This window comes from Parambassis ranga, chromosome 4 (assembly GCF_900634625.1).
Source record: "Parambassis ranga chromosome 4, fParRan2.1, whole genome shotgun sequence".
NCBI classification, from domain to species: domain Eukaryota; kingdom Metazoa; phylum Chordata; class Actinopteri; family Ambassidae; genus Parambassis; species Parambassis ranga.
The window spans coordinates 20,587,880-20,615,241 of NC_041025.1; the positions used below are offsets into that span (position 1 = coordinate 20,587,880).

The 27,362-nt window shown below is 40.5% G+C and overlaps 1 protein-coding gene across 4 annotated transcripts in view; it reads left to right on the top strand.

The window, feature by feature from the left end:
• The window catches only part of LOC114434383 (carboxyl-terminal PDZ ligand of neuronal nitric oxide synthase protein-like), a 134,006-nt gene that overhangs the window by 49,865 nt on the left and 56,779 nt on the right, over positions 1-27,362 (top strand). For all 4 annotated transcript variants that reach the window (XM_028403593.1, XM_028403594.1, XM_028403596.1 and 1 more), the window contains exons 4-5: positions 167-225; positions 19,786-19,894. In XM_028403593.1, the coding sequence (XP_028259394.1) occupies positions 167-225; positions 19,786-19,894 (168 nt within the window). The remainder of the gene's footprint in view (positions 1-166; positions 226-19,785; positions 19,895-27,362) is intronic.

Consider the following 27,362-nt stretch of genomic DNA (forward strand, 5'->3'; position numbering starts at 1 on the left):
GTGGGCTTGTGTGTTGACATTTTGATTATGACATTAAAGTGAAAGGTAAATGTAATCAAACGGACAAAGAAAGATAAAAATATACACAAATGTCTCACGTGTATGATCTAGAATCTCATTTTTTAACAGTTCTCCTAAAAGTCTCAATTTGTCTGTGTTTGCACAGAAGAAAGAGTGGACGTGGGATGAAAGCAAGATGATGGTGATGCAGGACCCCATTTACAGGTAATCATTTCTTTAGCTCATCTTACAATGTAAATTTATGTGACTTTTTAATACGTATTCTAATGACTTCTGTCCTTTTGGCTCATTGGGCCTTTTCCCTCAAATTAATTAGAATCCAAACCTGATTAAATACACTGTGGTGACTCCGGAAATGAGAATCCTTTGTCTCTGTCAACGCAGGCGTTACATGTTTTTTGGAGAAAGAAGCTTTTAGATTTTACCGACTCTTTGACAAAATGTCCAAACATTCACAGATGTGGAAGGTAGAAATTGGCTTCTGAACAATAGCTGTCATTTTTTTTTTATATTGTATTGTGAGGAAAGGCAATTTAGCAGAAGCTCTAATAAACACACTTTGAAAAATTCATTTTAATAATGCAAGTAATAAATGAGTGCAGCCATGGCAATGAAAACTAAGGCCTGAAAAGTTGTAAACATTCACATACTGAGAAAAATGGTTCTCATTTATTACATCCGGGCGTTTTGAAACATGGCTATGCTTTGTTTGGAAAAACTACAGTGTCATGATAAAGCCCATATCCATATGTCTGACTGCTCCAGGCTGTGTTTTGTTTGTGTTTGAGTTTGGTTGCACCACCACATTCTGTCTGTTGAATAGTTGAAGTCTGGCTCTATCCAGGTTTTGTATCTGTGTAGTTATTATTTATATTTTGTCAGGATATCAGTGCTGTGTGTTTTCCACAACGCATTACATCCCCCAGCAAATAGACACAAGATACATACTTTGAATCGATTGTATGGACATATGGCTCAGCTTCATCTAGTCATATCATGGATAAAGCTGGAACTGTCCATATCAAGAGGTTGGAGGGATGTTTGATGGCACCAACCTAGGAATGGACTTTAAGGCAGAAGTCTAGGGTTTGATCCCTCCTCCATCACTGTCACTTTATTTTATTTAAGCTCTTTATTAACATCATTTACACTCACAGTTGGGGTTAAAAGTTAAAAAGTACTGATTACGTTTTGGCATTAAAAACAAAATCTAGGGCTATTTTGATACTCAAATACTTGCCGATTATTTTTGCGATTACTCGAGTACTCCGATCACGCGTAAATGTCATAGTTTTTCCATAGATATGGCAGCATCTAGCAGCAGGTGGATACCTCCTTTGGACCGCTGCAGTGTCATTGCTTCATGCCCAGCACCAAAACCATGTGTGTGCGTCACCCGCGTTTCGAACCCGGGACCTCTTGCGCCCAAAACGCTGATCATCCAGCTACGCTACGATGATTAGTGACGTTACTAATGAGTCATCGATTACTAAATTAGTTGTCGATGCATTTTGCCCTCAAATATTAGTCGAGTACTCAAATAATCGTTGCAGCCCGACAAGAATCATAACATTAAACAGTAAACAGACTTAGCCTGTGTTCACATTAAAAGGCAAAAGCTGGACTTCTTTCCTCCGTTGCTTACATGTTTTGACATTAAAATGTCAGGAGCAGATTGGTTGCTAACACATGCACATGCGTTTTATCAAAACCAGACTGTTCTAAATTATGTTGGAGGGCTAAGAAACTGAACAATACTGAAAAATATATATCCGATTTCAGACCACGTCCTAAAATGACTCAAGTCGGATTCAGAAATCTGGATTTACGATCAGATTTGTGTGTCCATACTGACCTGAAGACATTTAATTTGAGTCGCTTCAGGCTGGTCTTGCCTTGTTTTTCTGGTGAAATGCCAAACTGCACAACTGACACATGATCTGAGTGTGGAGAATAATATTCTCTGTTTAACATGCTCTGTATGCTGTCTAAAAGAGATGAGAAGAAATGAAATGTCAGACTGGAAAATGGAATAAAAAAAAAAGTGTGAACATCAGACTTCAAAAGGTTGAGAATTAGCTTTGCACTACATGAGGTGGTTTGTACTGATGTTAGAGAATACGGAGAGGGCATAATTAATAGAAAGGTCTCATGAGAATAGAACTACAAGGATTTATGTGTTTACAGAGGTCCTTTGATTTGAGCTGTTACCACAGTCTGCTGTCATCAAACATGCTACAAGCACATGGTTACACAGCGCAGCAGCAGAGAGACACACACTCGTACTGTACATACAATGAAAGCAAACAGTTGAAGAGTGCATGGCTAAACGAGTAAAGAATCCTCATGTTCCGTAGAGGAGAGCAGAAATAAAATTGAAACCTGGTTATGCCACATTTCATATTGTGATTCATACTTTATCCCCGTTTTCTCTGCTTATTCCTCACACACACACACAAACGTTGACACACTCACTGCAGCTCAGAAGTGCATCCAGTAGCCCGGTTGGGGGTTTGGGCTTTAGAAATGATTTCTGTCAAAAAGATGGATTTTGCCCAGCTGCTTGCGTTAGCATCTATGAGCTCAGAAATCCTGAAAGATTTGGTTTTGTTTGGTGGTGCCTCCGCTTGTTGCACACACATCTGAGCCCCGTACATTTTAAAATATGCCCTCCCCCACACCTCAACAGGAAGGGATTGTGAGGAAGTAAAGCAGAGGACGGTGGGTAAACCTCATCCATCAGTCCCTGTCATCTGCAGAACAGTCTGGCAGAATTATAACAACATTGTTGGTTTTCTGTTCAATTTCTTTCGTTTGGCTTCAAGTTTCACAGTAAGTGTGCACATGGTCTGCAGATCTTAGATAACTCTTAATTCTGTCTGCTGCCTTTATGCAGCAGATACAACATATTTTTGCAAGATAAACAAGATATTAGCATCTCATGGGTTTGCTCAACAAATAGCCAGTGGGATTTAGCCGTTTATGATCCATACACACTGTGCCTGTAGAAGAATAATCTTCACTAATAAAGTTTAATGAGTTTTACAGCATAAACATCAGCAAATACATTTGTGTCGTACAATAAAATCTTATGAGACCTCATTTCAGACATCTAACCAAAAACCTAATCAACAAACCAGCTGGCTTCAGGATGAGGGAGCCGGACAGGTGAAAATGTTAAGCCACCCTGACGTGGTCACTCGAGGAACTGCAGTTTTTTTTTTTTTCATTTTTGTATTGTTTCCTTGCAGTTTTTATTCATTCTGTTAGAAGCAGGTGATTCCTTAGATGTGGCTGCTGCTGTGGGGGAAACCCCGAGTCATATCAGAGGAGAGCAGCAGCCAGTCTTCTGACAGGGTGTCAGTATCAGTCAGTGTGTTGATCCCCTGGTGGCTTTCGCTGATAAAATGAAATTAATAATCGGCCTCATTCTTATTTGAATACACGCTCAGTTTCCCCACAGGTCACGGTGATATTTGTGTCCTTGGATCCTTTCAAAGTAGTTTGAGCCTGGAAGTTAAATTGTTATCAATATGCAAAGAGTGAAGTTGTTATCTCACAGCCTGAGCGTCATGTGTCAGAATTTTATTAAAAAAAAAAAAATGGCTGCATGCAGATTTGCATTTGAATCAGCCTCACATCGTCCAGTTGTAAATTAGAAGGCTTGCTTCAGACAGGGAAAATCCCCATGTGAGAAAAAATGGTGCAAATTTAACCTTTATGCTATTAACTTTGAATAATACGCTCCATAAGCAACGCGATACATATTCATATCCAGCGTTTCAAATGTGGAAAAGAAAATGCACATCAAAGCCCCTGGTCTGTTTTTAAATGCTGCTGTGTGGGCGCTTCAGTGGCTGTTTGTCCAAATCATTTGGGAGGATTTAGCCTAGCGCTTTGCATATTTCCTTTGTGAATTCTTTTTCATCTTCAGCTGCTCTCTGGCAGAAGCTGCCGGCTCGCTGCCACCTAAGCTGTCCACCACCTTGTATACAGCAGCGGCGCGGGTGGCATGGCTCTGATGGCCACTCCATCACATTTAAATGGTTACATGCTAATGAAAAGACCTGGCCTTAAATCAAATGTAGCCCACACAAAGTATCTAAAACCTTATGTCAGAATACCAAAGCACTGCGGGGATGGATCGACTGGACTCAACATGGGTTTCCACATTTAACTCAACTAGTTTTATATTCAAAATTCAGCTTATATTCAGATGGGAAAGTCACATCTTCAAAAAACCTGACATGAAAGGAGGCAGTGCAGTTAGGCTTCTCTTTATGTTACTGTACAGCCTCAGCCAGGACTCAACATCATGTACTCTAGAATACTACTCCAAAGACTTTCACACTTGGATGGTGAGAACCAGCAAAACTGCTCAGGCTCTTATGGCCTCCTCAAACATAAAGTCAAAATAAAGCTCATTCCCTCCAGAGACAAGGAACAAGATGTTGGTTTTCTTAGTTACACATCACCATGGTAGCAAGAAAAATGGCAGAGAAGCTTGTTCCATGTGAAACCTAAACCACAATTCTCCTAAAGCTGTCCACACAGTGAGAGCAAATGGAAGAGAGGACATGGCTACAGCAGGTTATAAAACACTGAAATTAAAGAAAGTCCCAGTCCACGCCAGTTAACTTTATTACAATGGTCGATTTATCATTCTGGAAATTGGAATGCGACCATGTTGTGCCCATTGTGGTGTCTCAGGTGTGTTAAATAGTTTGGCTACAGTTGACTAATTTTGGCTTGAACCTATTCTGGGTATCAACAAGGGTTTTGTGGGAGGCTTTGGATGCCACCATCTTGGCAGCATACAGTCTGCAGCTGCACCCACTAAATTAGAACAAAACTGTCACTGTGTCATTTGTTTATTTGTGCTGTAATATTGGACATTTTAACACGGAGGTCTTTAAGACTGACTTCTTTTTGGAGCCAGCCTCAAGTGGTCATTAGAGGAACTGCAGTTTTTGACTTCCGCTGGCTTTCAAATGGTGAAGAAGTCTCATTGTACAGTGAGTAATACTTTCAGTATGAGTAATGCTTTGATTTTGGACTTGTAGGATTCACTTTTGTTTAGTGGAGACAGTCTGAACTGAGAGTTATTATTCTGGTCCATTGTGTGCTTTGTGCCTACACTGTACCAGATGAGTGTGTCTGATGTGTGTTAGTGACAGCTAAAAGCAGCTCTTTCCACAGTATTATGGCACTTCTAAAGATCGAAACTGTTGTCAGTTATTATGTTGGACATGTGCTGGTACTGAAGAGGAGCACAACGTTCTGGCTGTCTCTCAGCTGTAGCCATGTTTTGGCAATATCAAATTCTTTAAACCAGTAGATCATAGTTCATAGACTTTTTGTGTTGTGATGCGATGACACAAAATCATTTTCTGCATTATTTTCTGTAAAGTTTTAACTGTAAGAGAACAATAAACCAAACATTGTAAACAAAATGTTGTTGCAGGACGTAAACACTGAGTAATTACAACAGCAGCCTTCCAAGAAAGTTCTGCATCCAAAAGATTTGTTGTTGCCATTTAAAATCTACAAGTGTGTATCTCACCCTGCTTTATCTGTTAACACACAGTCTCTGTGTGTGTGTTTGTTTGTTATACATTCTACCTGCCACAGAGCTGCAGCCTCAGGGCAAAACCATCCAAGCAACTCTGTAAGGACTGTAAATCCCCCAGATCAAACACACACACGCACACACACACACACACACACACACACTAAGCTGAAGCTGCAGACCTTTAGTAAAACAACAACACTTTCATGTCCAGATTAGTCATAATTTAATAGTAAATATGACAATATTGTTTTTGATTTGGGGGGAAAAAATCTTCTTCTCTATTTGTGGGTGCAGGAATAAGGACGTTTTTGAAAACGTCCTTATTCCTCTCCAGCATTTTCTAACTCACAAAGTTTCATAAGGAACAGATGGCGAGCAAGTTCAATAATCACAGCAGCAGACGATGAAGGAGGAGGCTTGTTAGATGAGTAGAATGCTGGTTAATCTTCATTTTATGTCTTTGCAGTGTTTTCTATTAAAGTCGCACATTCCTGAGCTTTCTGTTTGAGCGAAGAAGTTCCTTCCCCTTCTGACCACACAGCCTCAGATATATATTATGTCCCACAAAGTTATGGTTATATATGATATGGACAATACACAGTTAAAGTGTTCTTCTAAATAGAGAAATATAATTTATATTTACCATTACCTGCCTAATGAACTGTTAGCCTTGCAGGTTAATTAGTTTTTAAGCAATTGGAGCATTAAATTGGTTATGTAAAAAAGGACAAAAACTATTGAAATGGCCATAAAAACCATGGTGGCTATGTTTTTTTCACTACAGGAACTAATTGCTAAGTTAAGTGCTCTTCAGGGTCGTGTTTACATCAGTGCAACTTTTCCTTCTAGCTTGCGTGTGCTTCTTTCCTACTTTAAAAAATGAACTTCTCTTCTTCTGTGGCTGGCCATACCTCTGTTATGACTTGATGTAGTCATGTGACTTGGTGACTGGGTCTGCATGTGGTATTTTATTTTGAAAATCAACCAGATTCTCTACATTGTTTTCTGACTTCCTGCACACTCGTCCAACCTCAACAGGAATTGATGTAGCTCAGCTGCAGCTGAGTGTCAAAATAGACTCACCGCAGTCCGTCTGGTGGGTTCACACACATTGGCCCGTGCACCGGGAAGATTTACTACATTTAAGAACTGCATTCTATATCAGAAACTGTGTGTGTACGTGTGACTCAGGTCGTAACTTCTCTGGCCTTCAGCTGTAGTAATTGCTGTCATGCCTGCCCTCTGCGCTCTCCGACTCCCACCAAACGGTGTGTAATAAACATGTTTGGCTCTTGTCATTTATTCTCACTTGAAGCCATGAGAAAGGAGTTCACACCCAGATAATTATAGTCACTTTAATGTTTGTGTGTTCTAGAAAACACCCTGATTATGTGATATGGAAAACAAGCTCTGATGTGAGTGTACACACATACACACATTTTGCCTTTGATATTACAGTGCACACACACACACACACACAGAGGAGCTCATGAAGTTTCTCACAACCCTATTCCGTCCTATACAATCTCTGTCTCCGCAGCCTCCCATCCCTCTGAGCTAATGGACTGTCCAGTCAAATTTGATAGTGTGCTCACTTCCCTAAACAACTCACAAGGCGAACAGAAAAGGGAAAAGTGCCATTTCTGTTGGACAGAAACTCTCCCAAAATATAGTGGGAACATTTCAGGGTCAGTTCCCTCAAATTACAAATGAAACGGTCATGCAGTTTTTGCTTTTATGTGCGCAGGTTTTCTGATACAGAGCCTTAAAGAAGGTGAAAGACGTCTCATTTTTTATTGGGCAGAAAATCGCTCTGCTGAAAAAGACAGCGTTTTTTTTTTTCATATTGTTCTGAATAACTTGCTTTATTTGAAATGTTAGAAGAAAATTCAACTTTACTGAACCTGAACCTGAAGCTTTAAGTTCAGTAAAATCTCTCAATGACAAGATTCCACTGTGTTGCGGATACAATGAGTGTTTTGGGTCAAGTGGTCCTTTCATTTGTGTGTTGCTGTTAACAGAAAATTTGAAGTATGGCAGTGCAGACACTGTAAACTACTAAACTTTTTCATGTTATGAGAAATACATTTTCCCTTAATATTTAACGCTAGATAATCTGTCACCATATGAGGTAATGAAATGTTCACCAGACCTTTTTATTGTTGAGACACCTGGATTCTTGTTACATTAATGAGTTTACAGAAATCCATCTTCCAGACTTCAAGCTGCACACATGGGGCTGAACCAGGGCTGGTTCGAACCAATCAGTTCCTTCATATTTTAGGTATTAGCAATACATGCTAATTCCTACTTGCTAGCTTTATGAGTCCAATATTTGAATATGTTGAAGAAAAACAGCATTGAGAAAATCTCCAATCTGCCTCACAGACATGCAGGTGTCACTCCAGCTTCTTCTATTATAATTAGGGGTGTAAGTCAAAAATCGATTCTGTGATATATCGCGATATTTTATTTGGAGATACTGGTATCGATTTAAGTTGTGACCAAATCGATTTTTTTTATTAAATATTTATGAGCAGACATTAATTTCAACATCTTACTTTTGTGGTGCACACTGTCTCTTTCAGCATAAAAACAACTTGAATGTGAGACACAGTTGCATTGTGCAATGTTCTTATAATTAAAATAATTATAATGAAACATTTTGTTATTGTGAAAGATGTATTACTAGTATTCAGATGAGGCTTTCCAAACAAACTTTCCATACTCTTAAAAATATATATATATATAATCGCAATATATACCGTCTTTGTTACAGTATCGGGATATATCGTATATCGTATTGTATCGTGACATGTGTATCGTGATATGTATCGCATTTCCAGATTCTTGCCAATACACAGCCCTAATTATAATGTAGCCTCACTGCTCATTTTGTACCCGCTGATCCAAAGACTTATTATTATTTGTTTGTAAGGGAATGTATGAAATGCGCTCAGAGTAATGGCTCTGCTCAGTCTCTTCCCACACTCTGATCAGAGGGACTCTGCATTATTACAGCGTTGGGCCCCATCCAGAATACTGAGGAAAACAACATGAGCCTGACTTGATCATTGACAGTCGCTACACATAATAGTGTCTCCCGACAGCTTTGGCCAGCATCGCCCCCTCCTCCCTCCCTCTGATATTCATAAATGAGAAGAAATACCACCCAAATAAAATGTCAGTAAAACCTCTGCAGCACAGGTCATATCATATCTGTCGCCTGTAATTCCTACATTCTTATAATTCAGGGGACATTCAAGATGCCTTCTAAAATTCAGACTGTGTGCTAAATCCCAGCAGTTATTAGCAGGCATATGCTGCATATAGATTTAATTAGAGCGATGTCCTGTGTGTTCTGCTGTGCTCCACATTAATGTCTGAACTTTCATTAGTTACATTCTGGCAGCTGTTTTGACATCTTTGAAACCTGTCAGGATTAAAGCAAATATTTTTGCAAAATTTAAAGCAGCTTTTGGTCGTCTGTGACCAAATGGAAAAAAAGCTTAGTTTATCCATAAATAAACTAAAAATAACCACAAACAATGATGTTGCACACCTTCATTACTTATATATTTACATCTTTGACCATTTGACCATTTAGAGGCTGCATGCAGAGGTGTCCTTTGTCTCATCACAGTGTGCTTATGTGCTGTGATATTGCCAATTGCTAGAATTGATAGAATGACTCTAGGCCTGTAACACTACCCTGCAGACAGTGGAGAGGAAGAAGAGGGTGCCACAGCTGACGAGGAGAGCACTGCAGAGCAGCCTGGTACCGGGCAGGGACAGCTGTTGGAGTCGCCGTCTGCAGCAGCCAGCTTCTCTTGAAACAAACATTGACAAACATTTTACAGGAAAGCTTTGGGCCACACAGGGGGACAGGAGAGCATGGAGCTAAGCAGGCTGGGTGTTTTACTGTTGCCCCTTCTCTCTGTGCTGCTTTTTGTTTATCTTTTTCTTTCCATTGTTCCATTGATCACTCTGATATGGAATTGTAACAATAAATTGGGTAAAAGAGAAGCACATTAGTTCCACAGGCCTCACTGTGTCTAAAATGACCTTTAACTGTTTACTGTGGCCGTGCAGCTCGGGGAGAGCAGCACTAAATGGAGAAAAAAAATAACTCTATAGCCGCCATGTTTATTGCATTTACTGCCTGATCTTTAATTTCAGTCCCTTTTTCAGTATATTTTTGACATGTTTAGTGTGTATTGATCACCTGTTTCCGCAGCTGGGCTGTGTTAGAGTACCGTGTCATTACAGGGATTTCATTTTCTTCCGTTTGTGCGTCTGCTGTTATTTATTTTTCTTCTAGAACTGCAGCTGCTGCTGTAATGCTCCCTCAATCGAATGTAAATAAGGATGGTTCAGTTCTTGTTTTCCTTCTCTCTGCCCACTCACTGCCTCTGGGCACCAGGTCTGTCTGTGTGTATGTGTGTGTCTGCACTGGTGTGTGTTTAGGTATCTGAGCATGACCTTGGTTTGTGAGTCTGTGTTCCCCCGGGTAGATCTGGGTGGGGTGGCCGGACATGATACGGGTACACACAAGCACACACACACATGCACACACACACACACACACACTGATCAGTACACAGAAGAGGAAAAGGTGTTTTGGCTCTGAGAGGAAAAGCTTGTTGAGTTAATTCTGCCTCTTTCTGTTTGTCCTCATCTTTACGCAATTACTGTGCACCTTAAGGATTCAGGTGTTTTATTGAAAATAGTCTGAATTTTAAAGAAGGTCCACTTAAACTAATTCCTCTTATATTTTTGACCCATGCATCAGAGGTTGTTGTGTTGCCTGGTGCACGATTTATGGTGCAGCTCTGTGTGTGTGCAAATATTACACCAGGCACCTTAAATGACGCTGCTGCTGTGTGCCCTGTGTGTGTGATGCTTGAGGTGTTTAACAGTCTGATTGTTGTTGTAAAGGAATCGTCCTCCCTCTCTGACTGATTGCTTTTCATAAGCAGTCATGACAACACTCTGACCGTGACGCACTCATTCATATTTATCCACACGTAGCCTCACTGGGGTTGATGTTTAACCTATTTTCAGATCTCCACTTTGCATGTTACCCCCTGAAAGCTATTCATATGAATGAGAGAATACATTATCGTCGTACTAACAATGTAACCATCAGTGTGTTTGTCTTATTGTCAGCACACTCTCAGAAGTCTTTACTGTTTGTCTGTATGTCTACTAGAATTAGTATAGAATAAAGTGGTGGGGTAGTTAGGTCATGTGACACAGATACAGGAAATGATCTCTTGTGTCTTAGCCATCTCTGAGATAAACTGTGTTAGTGTTTAAAGCCGCAATAGTATTAGGAAGTGCTAACTATGCTTACACATTTTTAGCATTAACAGACCACCAACACTTTCATACCCAATTAGCTAACCTTGATTCTTGGTTCTTGGTTCTACTTTTTTCAAAAGAGTAAGTTAGGTCTCTGAGCTTTACCAAAACCAGACTGAGGTCTGTACAGAACCCTACATTTAGTGTAGTCCAACCTATTATACATATTCTTGAGCGAGTAATTGTACTTTTGCCTATCTGTTATAGAACAGATGCATCCCATAATGCCCTGGGCCAAATTCAAAACATATCTGGTTCACCATCCGGGTCGGTTTTATGTCCAATGCGCCTCAAGGAAGGTGAGTCTGGTCAAAACATGGAACATAACAGAAAGTCAGAAAAGCTGATCCACAGTAACTGAAGTTGTTCTTCATATTAAAATCTGCAACTGGTCAACTAGTTTGAAAAGCTGTTACATCTGGACACTTTATAGCTCTTGTTTTTGTTTTCTCAACCCACACCCTGAGGTACCTAAATTGCATTGAATTGCATTGTGTTGGAAAGTAACATAAAATAAAAATGGAATGAGGAGGTGTATAAAAGGATGTGGAGGAGTCGGCCCAAGTCCTCATTTGTGAAGTAATAAGCAGTGAAGAAGAAAAGAGGATGAAACGTCAGCATTAATGAGCAAACCTCAGTGTGATGGAGACTAGTTTTCAACCTTTCCGTGCCTCCAAAAGCTAAAAGAATCCTGCGATCTTTGGTGCGTATGGTCTGAATTTTCACTCTTTTTTCTAAAGGATGGCAGATGTTTTTCTCAGCCGATAATTAGAAAGCCCACGTTCACATATAATGAAGGTCATATATATTTGTAGATCAGAGTGTGCGGCACATACTTTAACAATAGAAATTTTGCACTATGGATTTATTGGAATTTTTATTTCATAAAAAGTCATCATTAGAAGACCTTCAGCTGGAAGGTGAGCAGGTTTCATTCTGCCCTTGGTGCCTTTAAAAGATGCTGTGTTGAGTTTTCTTTCCTTATTTCTTCAGGGAAAACAAATCTGCTGCTGTAACACACTGCTTTTGTGTTAATTAGAACTCCCATCACACGCTCGATCCATTCGATGACCTTGGAAGGTGCTGCTAATGCATAATGTGTCATGTTCTAATTCATGTGGTGCAGACAGTATGCATATGTGTGCATGTGTAATGCATGACTGAGTGATGTTTTTCTTCTTTCTTGACATGCAGATGGGAAAGTGTAGCTTGTGCGACACACATGGCAGCAGAAAATAGTACAGATAAAGGAAATGCTGAAAATCGTGAGCTTTAATTGTATTGACTCTCTAATTGGAAAGGTATTGCTTTTTTATATTCCCCATATTATTGAACAAACAGGTTTGTTTTGTTGTCCGATATTAATAGAAATAACCACAGAATACAGTCTGGTTTCCAGGAAAAGCAGCTTCAGCGCTCTTGATTCCTGCGTTTAGTCTACAATGCTTCGCTTTTGTAGCTACATGTCTGTGCAGGTGTGTAGCTAAACTGCATGCAACAAGCTTTGTAATATGGAGTCAGAGTGGAGCTGGGTGATGCATAATATAATAAATATAATATCAAGCTTATAGACAATTTCGACAGGTTTTCTGATGATGTAGTTTTGTGTTAGTAAACAGGCTCCATCACTGCTGCGCTGGCAGTGGCTGTCTCCATCTAACATGCATCCAAAGTGCAGCTGGAGCTGAGGTAGGCTCAGTCATTTCCTTTCGTATGCTACTGAATAGAAAGGTCAGTATCATTGCATTTTATTACAGTTGTGCAGTCATGCATAAAGGTCGGATTTTAGTAGCACAATGATTGTATAGTGTTATAAATATTAGAAGATAAACTCCACCTAAACATGGCTCAAAGTGAGGAATGTTGTGAGAATTGACATTGACTCAGATGAGCTCATTTTATTGCATGCAGCAGTTTCAATCCAGGCTCTGTGTTCAAATACACACATGCACATGCAGTGCGTGTACAATTCTAAACAATCTTTCCTATAGGTCTATTATTCCTGAGGCAGAATACCTGAATGAAGCACATACATATTGAACCTGTCTTGGTTTGTTTGCGGTTAATGTGAATGCGAGCGTTTCATTCAGTTTTCTCCACTGTGCTCAGTTTATTGCAGAGCGACGGGGGATATTTATTTAGTGACCTCGCTTCTTATAAACATCTCAAAACTGCAGTGCTTTACTGTTTTATTATATAATGCATGAAGGAATAAACCAATGGGAAGGCTAACTTGTCTCGACTTTAACAAGTTCAGAAGGAAGCTGCTTGTCTGCTGGATGATTAAGTCTGTTGTGTTACTTTCAGAATTGCGGAGCCTGTGCTATAAAAATTCCCAGAGTTTTCTTTATGTGAGCAGAGGTTGAGCTGACACAACAGCTTTCCTTGTAATGAACCCACACCTTTTCACCCTGCCACTTATAGTCTTTTTTTAATCAACATAATGCCTGATCTGTTGGCAGTGTAATTAAGTTTGGTTTATCTCTGTGTTGCCCAGCTATTCTGGAAAACGGTGTTAGGTTGTTCCCACCCTGAATGTGCAGAAAACAACAACGGGGTTTGTAAACTGTAAGGCAAAAGTATGTTTCTACTGTTCACAGTAACACTAGTGTTAGATCTGTCTGTTACAGTGGTTAAACCAAGAGACATTTGACTGAGCAGCCTTTACATTATAATTCATTGTTAGTGGAAATTTTAATATTCAAATCCGACTGACACACAACAAGCTTTGTGTCAAGAAAAATAATGTGACCTCCCCACATTAATGCAGGGTAACATTTGCCAAAAGATGACCAACACATGGTCTGATCCAAAGAACCTGTGTTTAAGAAAATGTCGCAAAAACAGACCGGCATGTCATGACAATAATTTAAAGTTATGTACTAATAGAGTCGCCACCAGTTTTTAGGGGATGATAGAACTCTTATGGCACATCCTGACTCTGTATTCTCGCACCATAACACTTACTACAATTAACCTAATGGGCTGGACATGCTCTAATTACTCTTCTAAAGCTCTTAAACCTGTCACTCAAATCCATCCAGTTTTACAAACTGGACTAATTAAATCAGGCTTTAATCACAGCACAAATTGGACACATCACAATGCACTAGAGGTGTTACAATTAAGTCTTTAACTCACGGAACCCAAATTTGTAGAGCATGGTGTGTTAAAGATGAGTGAGCCGTCCACCATGCATTCCAGAGACTCTGCAGTCCCCTCATATATGTTCTGTGTAATCTCACACTGAAGCTTTTGTAGATTCTCAATAACAAGATGTTAAATGAGCAGAGATGATATTAATTCATCTGTGTTTGGCTTTCATTCCTGAACATGATCCCCGTGCTGCGAAAAGGCCAACAGAGACATCCACAGCCTGATTTGGCACCGGTGCATTATTGTATTGATCCCCCATAACTTTGTGCTTGTCGATACTGTGCGTGTGCGGCGTATTTCCTCTCAGCCTTTGATTTATAGCAGCTGTGTTTCACTGGCAGCGATTTATCAAAGGAAAAATGGCCGAGGCCTTCTTAAACAAGCCCACTCCATTACTCACACATCCCACCGCAACGTTCTTCAACCTGTTAATAACAAGAAGGCCTTATTAACCAGCTGTGAGTGAGCGTGTGTGGCCATCGAGAGTCTTGTTAATGCTGCATTATGCTGCCTGTCAAAAGTAAATGGATGCTGGGGTGAAGAGAAGGGCGAAGAGCAGGGTTTCAGCCATGTTTGTTTGTGTGCTGCCTGGTCATACTCACCTAAAGGGAGGCGAGGCCGCAGCAGCAGGTTACCTGTGATGTAGCACGAGTGTCCTCCTAATGCTGTGCTGGCCTTTCAGTCACCCGATGAGTCATGAATCATATGCTTTCCTCGCTGTCTCAACTCTCCTTTATATAAACTCCTTATTCATGTACAATTCATGCATCAGCTCCTCTTTTTACTGTCTGCATCTCTCTAGTCACTTATAATCCGTCACACGCGCACTTTCTGCCTCTATCCATCCTCTCTTTGAAAGTACCTCTCTCCATGTCTGGGCTTTCAATCAGTCTCTTGCTTTTTCTGTCTCTGCACTGAATTTTCATGTCATTTCCGGTCATAAACAATCAAGCCTTTGCTCAAGTTATTAGTCTCAGTGGCAGATTTTCTACCTGATTGTTTCTTTATATTTTCAGCTACTGTGAGAAGTCTCACGTCTTTAACTCCCAAAGCGAAATGTTCTGTGGAAGATCATGGTGTTAGCACAACTTAAGACTTCAGTCATGTACTAACTACCTAAAAACTACCTACCAAAAAAAGTTACCAATCTACCATTGTGTTTAGGGGTGTAAGAAAAAAATCAATTCTGTGAAATATCATGATATTTTATTTGGAGATACAGGTATCGATTTAATTAAAATACTCCTGAAATCCCAAGACGGAATATATTGCGATTTTATTGCAATATATTCCGTCTTTGTTACAGTATCGGGATATATCGTATATACAGTATCGGGATTTATTGTATATACTGTAACAAAGGTTACAGTCTTTGTTACAGTATCGGGATATATTGCGATTTTATATATTTATATATATATATATAAAATCGCAATATATCTTTGTTACAGTATCGGGATATATCGTATTGTGGTATTCATTGGTTGAAGGCTAATTGTTGGTTGAACTATAATAGGAACAACCACAGCCGAGTTTGACATAATAAAATGTAACCTACATTTCCAGTTGTTACCCAACACAATTAGGGCTGTGTATTGCAAGAATCTGACGATACGATACATATCATGATACACATGCCACCATACCTTCACTGAGAGGTAATGTGCTATTGGTTCCTTTAGAGGACTGCACCTAAGTCGCCTCCATGTTGTTGGAATTCTCATAGTCCTCCACTCTGTGTAGACTGGGAGCTGTGCAGCCTCCAGCGCTTCATTTTTTTTCCATTACAAATTGTGAATGTTTCTGTAAAAGGAGGCAAGAGACAGACTAGTCCTGAGATGCTGATGCAAAATCATTCACTGTAGACGCTCCTCTATGCCAGGTGATTAGACGTCGTTGATGTGATGATACTTTCACAGTTGTCCTTTAGATGTCTGATGTAGATTATCTAAAATTAAAATTGATTACTATTGAGCAGCAGTGTAACGTGTTTTGCAGAAACGTCCCCATCTTAACTTTTGTGTCTGCCGTTACCTGCTGCTGTATTATTGCTGAGTGTGTACAGTAGTTGTAGAAAAAAACATCAGAGGTTCAGCTGGCTATGAGTGGCTGAAATGACCTTTGTTGTATTGCCTACTGTTATTTCCAACTGTGACAAGAGAGTGTAAGTGGTGGCGCTGCTTGATGTGAAAATGTTGAAAATTGTAAGTTTAAGCAGGAAAGACAACCCCTTGAAATGCAAGATAAAAAGTTCGCTGCTGGCTGTGTTTATAGTCTGATTTATTTTGCCTTTAACCATCTTCCACAGTTTTTGTGTGAAACCTGTGCCTCTCTTATTCCACAATCTGATCTATCTGAGGCATCTTCACCTGGATGTTTGGCAGCTGTTCCTGTTAGAGACACTTGATAGAGATGTATCTGAGCCGTCATCTCTGCGCTGCCTGGGGATTTGTCAGCTAAGCCACTCAGCTAAGCTTGCTTTCACTCACTCTCTGCCGAGCTTCACTCGCCTGACAGGAGCTAATGTTTCTTTTTATCTGTGTCTTAAATTTGCCCTGTAGACAACAGTTAGCAGAGCACAAGAGTGCATCCCCTGCTTCAGATGAAAAATAAATAAATAAATAAAAATGTCAGGGCATTTTTTTTTAAGTCACACTGTGGTTAAAGAGAGGGCAAAGGGGAGACAATTACTTTCACATTCAGCCGGATGGGAGTGGTCAGTATTCTTCCACTAGATGACACGGCTTGATAATAGAAGTCCCCTATTTATTTACCCAGAGGAATATATACAGAAGTGTTTCTGCAGCCCTCGTTAGCTTGTTATTGCTGCGTCGTCAGGGCCACAGTGCCTTGAGTAGAATGCTGCCCTAATTCTAACCAGTTTAGCTGTGTTGTGTTTGTTTTTTTTTTGTCTAAGTTTTTACTGTTATGTGCTTCGTGGTGCTGACCCTAAACTTTCAAAGTCTGTTTATGGCCTGATACAGTAATACTGGAACTCAGCAACACAACCTTGTGATGGCATGCGCTCCATTTACACTTGTTTATTAGGGCATTTTGTGTATATGGTTTCATATGGATTTTGAACTTTCAGTCTTCTTAGTATCTTTTGATACTTGTTGCTGCCTTCAACCTTATGTATTGGTGTCTAAATCTTACCTTTTAGAGTATATAAATTGTCAGATTTGTTTTTTGTTTCTTAGTTAAACATAATAATAACTTAATTATAATAAAATATACTAATAATTTAACTGACCAGTTTGAACATGAACATGAACATAAATTGCAGGATGCAGTAGTATGGATCAAAAATCATCTTATATACACATGTACACTTTGTGCTGTGTGATGGCTTTTGTTTGTTCCCTAAGCTTAAATCCTTACCAGCTGGCCCGTTTATCCCAAAACGCTGTCTAATTTTAATAAATAATAAACGTTGATCAAATAATTGTAAGCCAAACCTGTGCTACTGCAATGTGTAACACTGACATTTGACTCCCTGAAAGGGATTCGTTTTGCGGCAGCAGCAGCAGCAGCAGCACACTGGATCAGGAGTCAGGCAGAAACTCCCTGTCTCTTGTGTGCGTATCTGTGATTGTGTGAGTCACTGCAGATATGTGGTATTTTGACAGTCTGCTAAGCAGAGCTGACAAAGACACCATCCATACCAGGAAGCCAGTGCAAGTCTATCTCCCAGAGAAAAGGCCACAACAAATACCACAGAAATGTCACAGAGTGCAGAGGGTGAGACCTCTGATTCCTGCTCCACCCAAACACATGCACACAAATATCCACTGTAACACACATTTCAACACAGACAGCAGCCTAATTTGCATAGCCTTCACCTAATTTCTTGCTTCTGCCTGGTTGTCCATTATCTGACTGTGATAAATTACTCCAAGCATCCTACCAGGCCTCTTAATATGCCACTTAATTACCCAATTAGGGAGCTGCTCTGCCTGAGGTTCCTGCAGTCACTTGATATTCTACAAGTTCACTGTGTTCCCCAACAAAAGACCACACATGGTTATTCCAAAAGTATCCAGCCATACAGTGCTGAGAAAGAAACATATTTAATATTTACAATGACCTCTACCTACTACAACGTTTCCTAGCTTGCTATCTGTAACAGTTGAATGACAGGCTGTAACAAACCCTGACCATTTACAACCTCTTGAAAATAATGCTGGGAATCAGGATAATGATATTTCTGCAGGCACATAAAACATCAACAAGAGCAAATGGCTGGACTCTTTGTAATGCTCTAATCATGAAAGATTTTTCAATGTTTATGTGAAACATCTGCAGTCCAAAAACATTGTGACTGGGATTATAATCTGTGGATCTGATTGTTCTTTCTGCATTGTGGATGAATGTTGAAGGATTTGAAGTATTTTGGTATCATATCACCAGATTGTTTTGGTGAAGGTTGATCTATCTTGATATATCTGTGTGCTTTGGGTGGAGATCAAACTGCTGAGATTGTGACTACAAGGTACCAAAATCTCTCTGTGGGATTATGTATTATGTGGATTATGTGGATGTAGGATTAGAAATTTGGACAACCAGAGTAAGCTTGGAATTCAGCACCTGCATCATAAAAAAAAGATGAAGTGGTTTGGGCCCGTGTTAAGAATGCATCCCGGGGGACAAACACAGGATCTCCCAGGAGGAGGGACATCAGCAGATTAGCAGATTAAAAAGTGATGGATACACAGTGTGTTGCAGCTAGCAGCTAATTTAGCTTGTGCTGACCTACCTATGATTGTATGTTCTTGCTGATGCGGAAAGGATAACGCCTGCCTGAATCTTATGTGTTTAGGCTACATGATAAAGAATAGGTAGCCTTTTGAGTGCAGCCCATGCAGCTCATCAGTAAACGCATCAAATTGCCAAACTACAGGACTGAAATCCACAAAAGAGCACTGCTGCCAGGACAGTGAAGTCATTTGTAGCTTTAAGATTGTGTGGCATCCTTTAAATGAAAAACAAGCGGAACATTTTCCAGTTCTGTGGTTTCAGTCCTGTCACCATATTGTCTTGTGTAATGCACTTTTCTGTTGTCATCATAAATTAGATCCGGCGCTCTCCCTCCCTGCAGGTTGTTTTTTATTATCTTTTTTTTTTTCTTTGTCTCCTGACTATGGTTTCTGCCTTTTTTACCTGCCCGGCAGGATTTTGTGTATCTCTTCACCGTTGGTTGCACGCAATCCCCCCCCCCCTCCCAGTCAGACTTCTTGCTTCACCCTGCATCTTTTTTTCCACACTGGATATTTTTTGTCACAATAGTATTAGCTTCTGTCTCTGTGCGCCGGATTGTATCACTGGTGTTTATTTTTCCTTGGATTTAAAGTTACCTGGCTTTCAGTGGGAGTGTTAATGAGCTTGCCGCAACAATAATTTTTTTATTATTTATTATTTTTTTTTATTTAATTTTTTTGTCCTTAATCTAAAAACAATTTTCTCATCCTCAAATGTTGGTCTGTTGCCTTTGAGTATAAAAAAGAAGCATAAAGATATTTTTGTCCCATGGAAGCCCTGGAGTACCAGGCTCGGTGCCTGTTTTGCGTCTTAAGATACATTTAGAAACGCTGCCAGGCTGTGCACCGTTTTTTTTTTGCATCATCTACAGATTTGATTTCTTTCATTTCTGACCTATTTTATGTCTCTTTCAGGATATTCTACGTGTCTCATGACTCCCAGGATCTGAAGATCTTCAGCTACATCGCCAGAGACGGACAGAGCAACGTCTTCCGCTGTAATGTCTTCAAGTCCAAGAAGAAGGTAAAGGAGACAGACTTTACTTGCCTCAAACAAACACAATTACTGGACTCCATGCTGTTTCTTGCCAACCCAGTGTTACTGCAACGCGTTCATGACTTAAGAAAGCACTTCATGCTACATTTTTTTACTTTCTGTTGCTCAGTAACCAAAAGATCAGACTGTTCCTGTTCTGCTCCTGAACTGTGTTTCATGATGTTCCATATGTTTACATTTCTAAGATAACTTTTGAGTTTTCAATCACAGAAAAGAAATTCAGAGTCCCATAGGCCTTCAGAAAAACTGTCTGACCATTTATGTGCTTTTTGCCACTGGCGAGTTTTCTCTTCAGCTTTTCTGTTTCTCATCTTTAGAAACATGTTCTGTCGTAGGGATTGAAAAAAATTGCAGATAATCCCGACCAAACCCACCACCCTGGACAACTACAAGCACATTCATTATACTCAACTCATGTTTTTCTGTGTGTGTGCAGTTGTTGTAAGACCTAGCTGTTACACTGACAGGGCCTCCCAGTGGATCATTTTAATCATCGACACTTGTCATTAGGAAAGTTCTGCTATGTTCTATGCTGTTTCAAGACTGTCTGAAGACTGTCTGAAGACTGTCTGAAGACTGTAGTACTTCTCTTATATTACCCATGGATGTCAGTTTTTTAAACCCATAACTTCGTTCTGAGTCAGTTGTCTGATAGGCATTTGCTTTTTAAATTTGACACTCACACTCTGATCTTAAAGATCTCAGCAGACAAAGGCCAAACATGCAGTTTCAGTGCTAAAAGTTAATGTTTGGTGATGAAGCTGCATTTATCTAAACTTTAAATAGTAATGTTTCACAAGATCTTTGTATCTTATTAATCTATTCACAAAATAAACTGCAGTCACTTTAAAGATGTTTGACCTTTTTAGCTGCCAATGACACACTCAGTGTGTCATTTTATAGTTTGTCTGTTGTGTGTGTCTGTTGTAATTCCTCTTCTCCTCTTAAATGAAGTCGCTGTCTGAGTCACACCCTCCAATAAAGACAGCAGCTATAATTCCTCTCTGCTCTGTGGACCTGTCTTTGTTGAGGTCTGAGGAACACGTCTGAGGCCCCACTAGGTTGGACACGTTGCCGCAGAGACGAAGTCAAAACAAGAGTCCGGCACAGTGTGACACAGTTAGTTAGGAAATGGGCTCCCAGTTTTCCACTTTAGCTGCCAATTCGCAGAACTTGATGGTTAACTCCGGGGGTTAGAGGAGAGAAACGCACATTTCCTCATTATCTATTACAGACAGAGCGACACTGACACATGAGCACACACACACACACACACACACACACACACACACACACACACACACACACACACACACACACACACACACACACACACACACACACACACTCTGCACTAAACACAAAATGGAAAGTGACACATACCAAAATTCTCTGGGGCAACTAAGGCCCTGAGGCCATTAAGATGGAAACGTGTATCTGTGTGTGTCACTGTGTGTGTGTGTCTGTTTCTCATGTAATGTTTCAGTAAAGTATAAGGTTGGCTGACTGACTACAGCCGAGGCTGCTTTGTGAAAGCTGTGGTTATAAGAACAGAACAGTTGCTTTTGAGATCTTGGCTGTGTTTATGTGTGATTTCTAGGTCTTCTTGTAGAAATACCCACAGAAGTGAAGGTACATATGTGCAATATGCACCAGATATGCAACATAGGAAGTAACTCTGAGCCTGCTTGTGTAGTTTCTTTCACACTTTCATCTATATGGTCTGTTCCTGCCTCTCTGTGAACACTCTTCTCATATTTTGTCTGCTCCTGCCTCCTCCCAAAGCTCTGCACAGGTCATCAGAAGTCTCTTGGTTAGATGCTTGTGCATGTGAATTGTTAGCAGGTCTTTTTTCAATGGCTGAGATGCAGTCAGATGTTACCAAGATGGCTGGAAAACCAAACAAACCCTGACTTTTCTAAACTGAATTAATTAACTTTTGGGGTCATTTGTACGCAGCATCACAAGCTGCAAGACAATAATGACCTTTTAAAATCAAAAGATGAGACAGAGAAGTCCAATATTGTTTCAGCTGATCATTTTTGGCAATATATTTGACATATAAACAAATCCACCTGCAGTCAAAAGTCCACTGATTGCTGCACGATAACGATACATTCAGATTCCTTTAACTACTATTGCGGAACGATGTAAAATATACACTGAGTGCGTTATTTAAACATCAGAGGAACAGAGGGGGAGATGAAAAGGTTGTAGGTAAACTATGAAATTTGCAGAAGATGGAGCAGAGGGAATGAAACACTCTGGCATGATACAACCGGAATGAGGGAATACATTTCAAACATACAATAAAAATGTCATCCAAAGCATGTGAGGTTTTGTGCGAGTGTGTTTTGACGTGTAGAAGGTTGCCAGTGTAAGATTAAGTAGAAGATTAAGTGGACTTTATTCCCCTCTTAACTACCAGCAGTGAAAAAGTGGCTGGGCTTTAAATCACAGCAGCATATAAAGCCTTTAGTGGCCTATCAGTTCTAACACTTACAGGCTGTGTGTGTCTCTCTCTCCCGTTCTCAATGATGCTCTCTCACTCCTCTCCCAGTTGACAGTTTAAAGGACGCTAATGAACGACCTGGCCTCTATTATGTGGAATTGAAGTGTGGGTGATAGAGCAGGGAGTGTTCATCAGAATGCTGAGCGCTGCGGAGAGGTCACCGCCTGGGTGTGATTGTGCATTCTCCTCTGGAACGATTGTGTTGGAGAGCAACTTTACAGATGATTCTTAGTCAATGGGTCGAGTCAGTCAGAAGGCAGGGTCAAGGAGGTTAGGACTCCATATCAAGTATGGAGCTCACCTGCTGTGTGAGAGGAAATTTCAGGTTGATACTTAACTTTTCTGTTATTTATCCTGCCCTTGTGTTGTTCCCAAATAATTCATGTCATCAAAGTGATGTTCCGAGTCATGTCGTGTGTGTGTGTGTGTGTGCGTGTGTCGCTTACCTTTGCATGGGTAATACTTACCCTACTGCCCAAAATGCATTGCTGCAGATTCTAAATACTTACGTCCAAACTGGTAACTTTCACAAAGCACCCGCCTCATCCAAGTCTCAAACCCAGGAACTCTCACACCCAAACAAACAATCACACCCCTACATTACAAGCCAGGGAGCCATCCTGCACAGCACTTTACTGGATTAATCCGTGGAAACGCATTGCACACAACGTTGACAGCCCTAATACATATACCGGTATATCCGAGTCCTGATCGGGAGGTAACGTCCAATTCTGATTGAGTCTGAAACCACATAATCAGGCCCGATTTCCGATCACATGATCGGATCGGGACATCCCTAGGAATTAATACAATTTAAAAAAAGCAAAAGCAAACTAAAGCCTCCTGGGTGACAGCCTGAAGCAGGCCTAAAACCTCCATCCTCCCCCTTGACCTCCTAAGGCTGACGATACAATGGACACATTTCAATAGATTTTTTAGGCTATATTCCTTCGAACGCACACAATATTCAGCCACAATATTCAGTTTATAGTAACAGTTTCACAGTAGCATTAGAACATTTGCCAAAAAAATAACTACAAATATGGAGGATGACCAACATTATCAGCTGCTCTGTGTTTTGTTTTGCAACAAGAAAAAGAATGTGGGTGAAATTCTGGCTGAGGTAGTACAGTATAGGTGCAGCTCAAACACAAACAGGAAGTGAATTTGATATTATTGTGTTAGCAGCATACTGGCTAACACTACAGCATGCTGGTCCTTTGATAGCCCATCAACAAATCTGTTGCATTGCTGCACTTTATTTCTACTGTGGTATGTCTTGCCACACACTGACCACCAATCGGTCAGTGTGACTTGCCCTCCCCAGAGATTGAGCCGTTCCCATGATTTCTTCACACTCAGTTTAATCTAATGGTGCACACAGTGAAGGCAGCCCAGCTCCCAGCCACATCTTCTGTGTATCCTCGCTCCCTCTCTTCAGTCATTATACCGTGTCTGTCTGCACACAATGAGGCTCTAACACATTGTCAATCCAAGCACAGAGGAGGACACCCATGAAGATAATGAAAGATGGTGATGGTCTTTTAAGCTGATAATGGACTTTCTCACCACTGCTGTAGAATGGCTGTATTACAGAAGGCAGCTGTGTGTTTTATGTTGTTATTTTATAATTACACATGCCACATGATTCCGCTATTCAGTTCACCAAAGTTATGCAAATGAACAAAGAGTGGATTAGAAAAATCATCTGTTATTTTCTGGCTTATGTATTTTTCTCATGCTTATGATTGATGGAAACTCATCAGTTGTTGTCCACAGCTGGTTGATGAGATGTATAGTGAGAGCTGTGGTTATTGTGTCAAGTGTTAATTGAGTTCTCGCTGCAGTTCTCTCTGGATAGATGCCCTCCGACCGTACACTGTCACTCAGTCACAGCTAATGTTCTGTCGTGGATGCAGACACCTTCTAGGATGGTTGCCAAGCCTAAATAATAATGATTCATTTATTCCATTTTACTCAAAGACAATTACACTAGAAAGCACTGTGAGAGCTTTCATAAAGTATTATGAACTACACTGGCGGTTAGATCTATATCTTAGTGTGGATGGGCTGTTGATTTTAAAGCAAAGAATCAATGGTTTCCTCTTAGACATTTAAGGCTGCTGATATGAAATGGCATAAGGCTATTACCAGACATATCAATGATAAGGAATCACTTTGTTCCCGACACAGCTTTGCTAAGATAATTGGATTTAATAGCCTTTCAGCACTCTCTAGTGAATATCCATATCTCAGGGAAATGATCCTTCTGTCCTCAGCATTTTGTCTTCCTCTGTTCCTCTCACAGTTCTTTTGCAGCAGTGTGTGCTTTGTGGCTTCACCTGACACTACATAATGATCTGTCGTGATTTATTGATCATGAGTTCTCAGTGCTGAGATAAAAACATGGTCGGAAGTCAACATGCTGCACAGTAAGGGCAGTGTTACCTTCAGCTGTGCCTCTTTGTATGAAGCGGCAGTGTTTCTGTTTACAGCTGTGTTATCTTGAGTTTACTCCTCATATCTAGATGAAGACAAGGTATTTGTCTTTATCTAGTTACTCTAAAGTGTTGACTATCTAAGCTGAGGAGAACCACAAATTCAGTCTGGTGTTAGACCCTGATGAAAACACACCTGTAGGCATCTGATCCCTTTTTTAATTGAGACAGCTTAATAGATGTTGAAAGCAGTCTGTGATGACAGTAGACTGTAATCACCATTATCATCAATGGTGGAATGTCTCAGCATATGATGCTACACAGTCATCCACCAACCTGCGAATATATAAATCACACAGTTGATGGAACTTTATATAGTCATGTTTTATTTTGAAAGTTCTATTGCCAGCTGCTTTTCAACATAGTGAAGTGGTAGGCATGAATGGCATTCAGTGTCAGCAGTGACCTGGCCAGCCTGCAGGTGAGGAAACAAAACAGGACCATAGACTGCACAAATGTTGAGCTATACACCTTCTGAGACCTCCCACCCAGCTGGTTTTGAAGCTACTGTAGCTCTAGCTGTTGCTACCTTGGCAGCACCAAATCCAAACAGATAGTATAGCAGGTGTTGCTGGGCAGGTGTCCACATAAACAAGAAGCCATTTTTACATGGAAGTCAAAGATTGACCCACTTTTGGAGCCACCCTCAAGCACTGAAGTAGCTGCAGTTGTTGGCGCTGCTGTGGTGGCTTTATGCCGTAGCCCTGTGGTTTGTCTCTTGGCACATAAACATGACTCTGGTTAGTAACCAGCAACTAAACCTTCATAATGAAATATGAACTTTCAGAATACAGTCTAAGCAAAAGCAGGATGCAGACATTTAAAGTTTGTGCTCTAGTCTTGAGTTAAGTTGACATGCATCTGCGTGCATAGTCAATCATGTAACAGTACCATGTGTAAATCTGTGGGGAAAATTAGGTCCAGAGTGTAGACAGTGCGTTTCTTCTTGTAAGATGATCCTTTGAGTCTCCCTACCATGATGGGTTATACCTGTGTTTTTCCTGGACTTTAGTCATCTCTTAGTGAAACCCCCCAGCTCTTCTTGTGTTTGTAGCTCCTTGAAATTCACATCCACGTGTTGTTTTGACCTCCTCCTTGCTGTACTGACTGATGACTGTAGGAGAAAACAAAAGCATGCAGCGGATTCCATCACGGCTCTCCTCCTGATCATTAGGGAAGGATTTGATTTAATGATATTAACATTTAATCATCCAGAAACACAGAGAGAGGTTGAAGCTACATGTAAGCCCAGTGCAGGACAGTGCGAGTGCTTGCATGATGTACCATTTCTCGTGCACCGCCTGAAACGCGAGCTAATGATTCAGAAGAATCGCTGAAGCGTCATAAATTCATTTGGTCACACTCGGCTTACTTGATGCTTTCACACACAGACGCAATCACACACACACACACAGATCTGTCCATTGATTAGCACCTTTCTGATCATATTTACCTGCAGTTCCGTCACACAAACACGCTCTAAAATCATCTCTCGTCTGAACATTGTACACCTTGTGCATGCTAAGTGATGGATTGTGGAAGGAAGGGGGTGAATATAGCAGAAGACGAATGGATCAGCTCATCAACACAGGACAGAGATACAAGAGAGGCTTTAATCAGGAGTGGTTCCCGTGCTACCGCTCTTTGTGTTTGCCCTGCTTTTTCCTAGATTACAGTGTATTCCCTTTGTCCCTTCTCTCTGCTTGTGCCAAGATGTCAGACAGCGAAAGCACCACTGAACCTCTGTGGGCAATCCAGAGATAAATAATACATCACGGCCCAATCCTATAGCTGCTGAGAAAGAATACTCCAGCTCACTGACACCTCATAGAGAGGAGAGAGATGGAACGACTGAGATACAGAGAAGGCACATTTATTCAATTGAAATGACAGAAATGGAAAGTGATGAGGAGAAAGATAGAGACAGAGAAAGAGGGCCAGACAGAGATGGTGACAGATGTCCGACATAAGAACCATTACACCTCTTTGCAGCCGTATGTGGAGGCTTTGCATTTGAGTGACAAATCTCTTAGTGATTCTGTCAGCTGCCAGAATTGACTCAAAGTAAAAATGTTTAGAGACAGGACAAATGTCTTTAGAGAGAGGGTGAAAGAAAGTGACTGTCCACTGTCCATATGACACCATAGACACATTAAAACATATTTATGATCATATGGCGTAATGAGAACAACAACTGCTCTCTCATTGTTACAAATAAAGACTATGAGTGTTTTTAATCGCCTGCTGGAGTTTTCTGAGGATGCCCGTCTGGTTTATGATCACACACTGCTTCCATCACCAACTGACTTGGTCAGTGTGCAAGGAGTCATGGGATTGAACAGAGGGCCATATTTCCTGATATATGGAGGCTCAAAGAGAGAACTGGGAGAAGCACAAAGTAGGTCTGCTGCTCCTGCACAGTGAG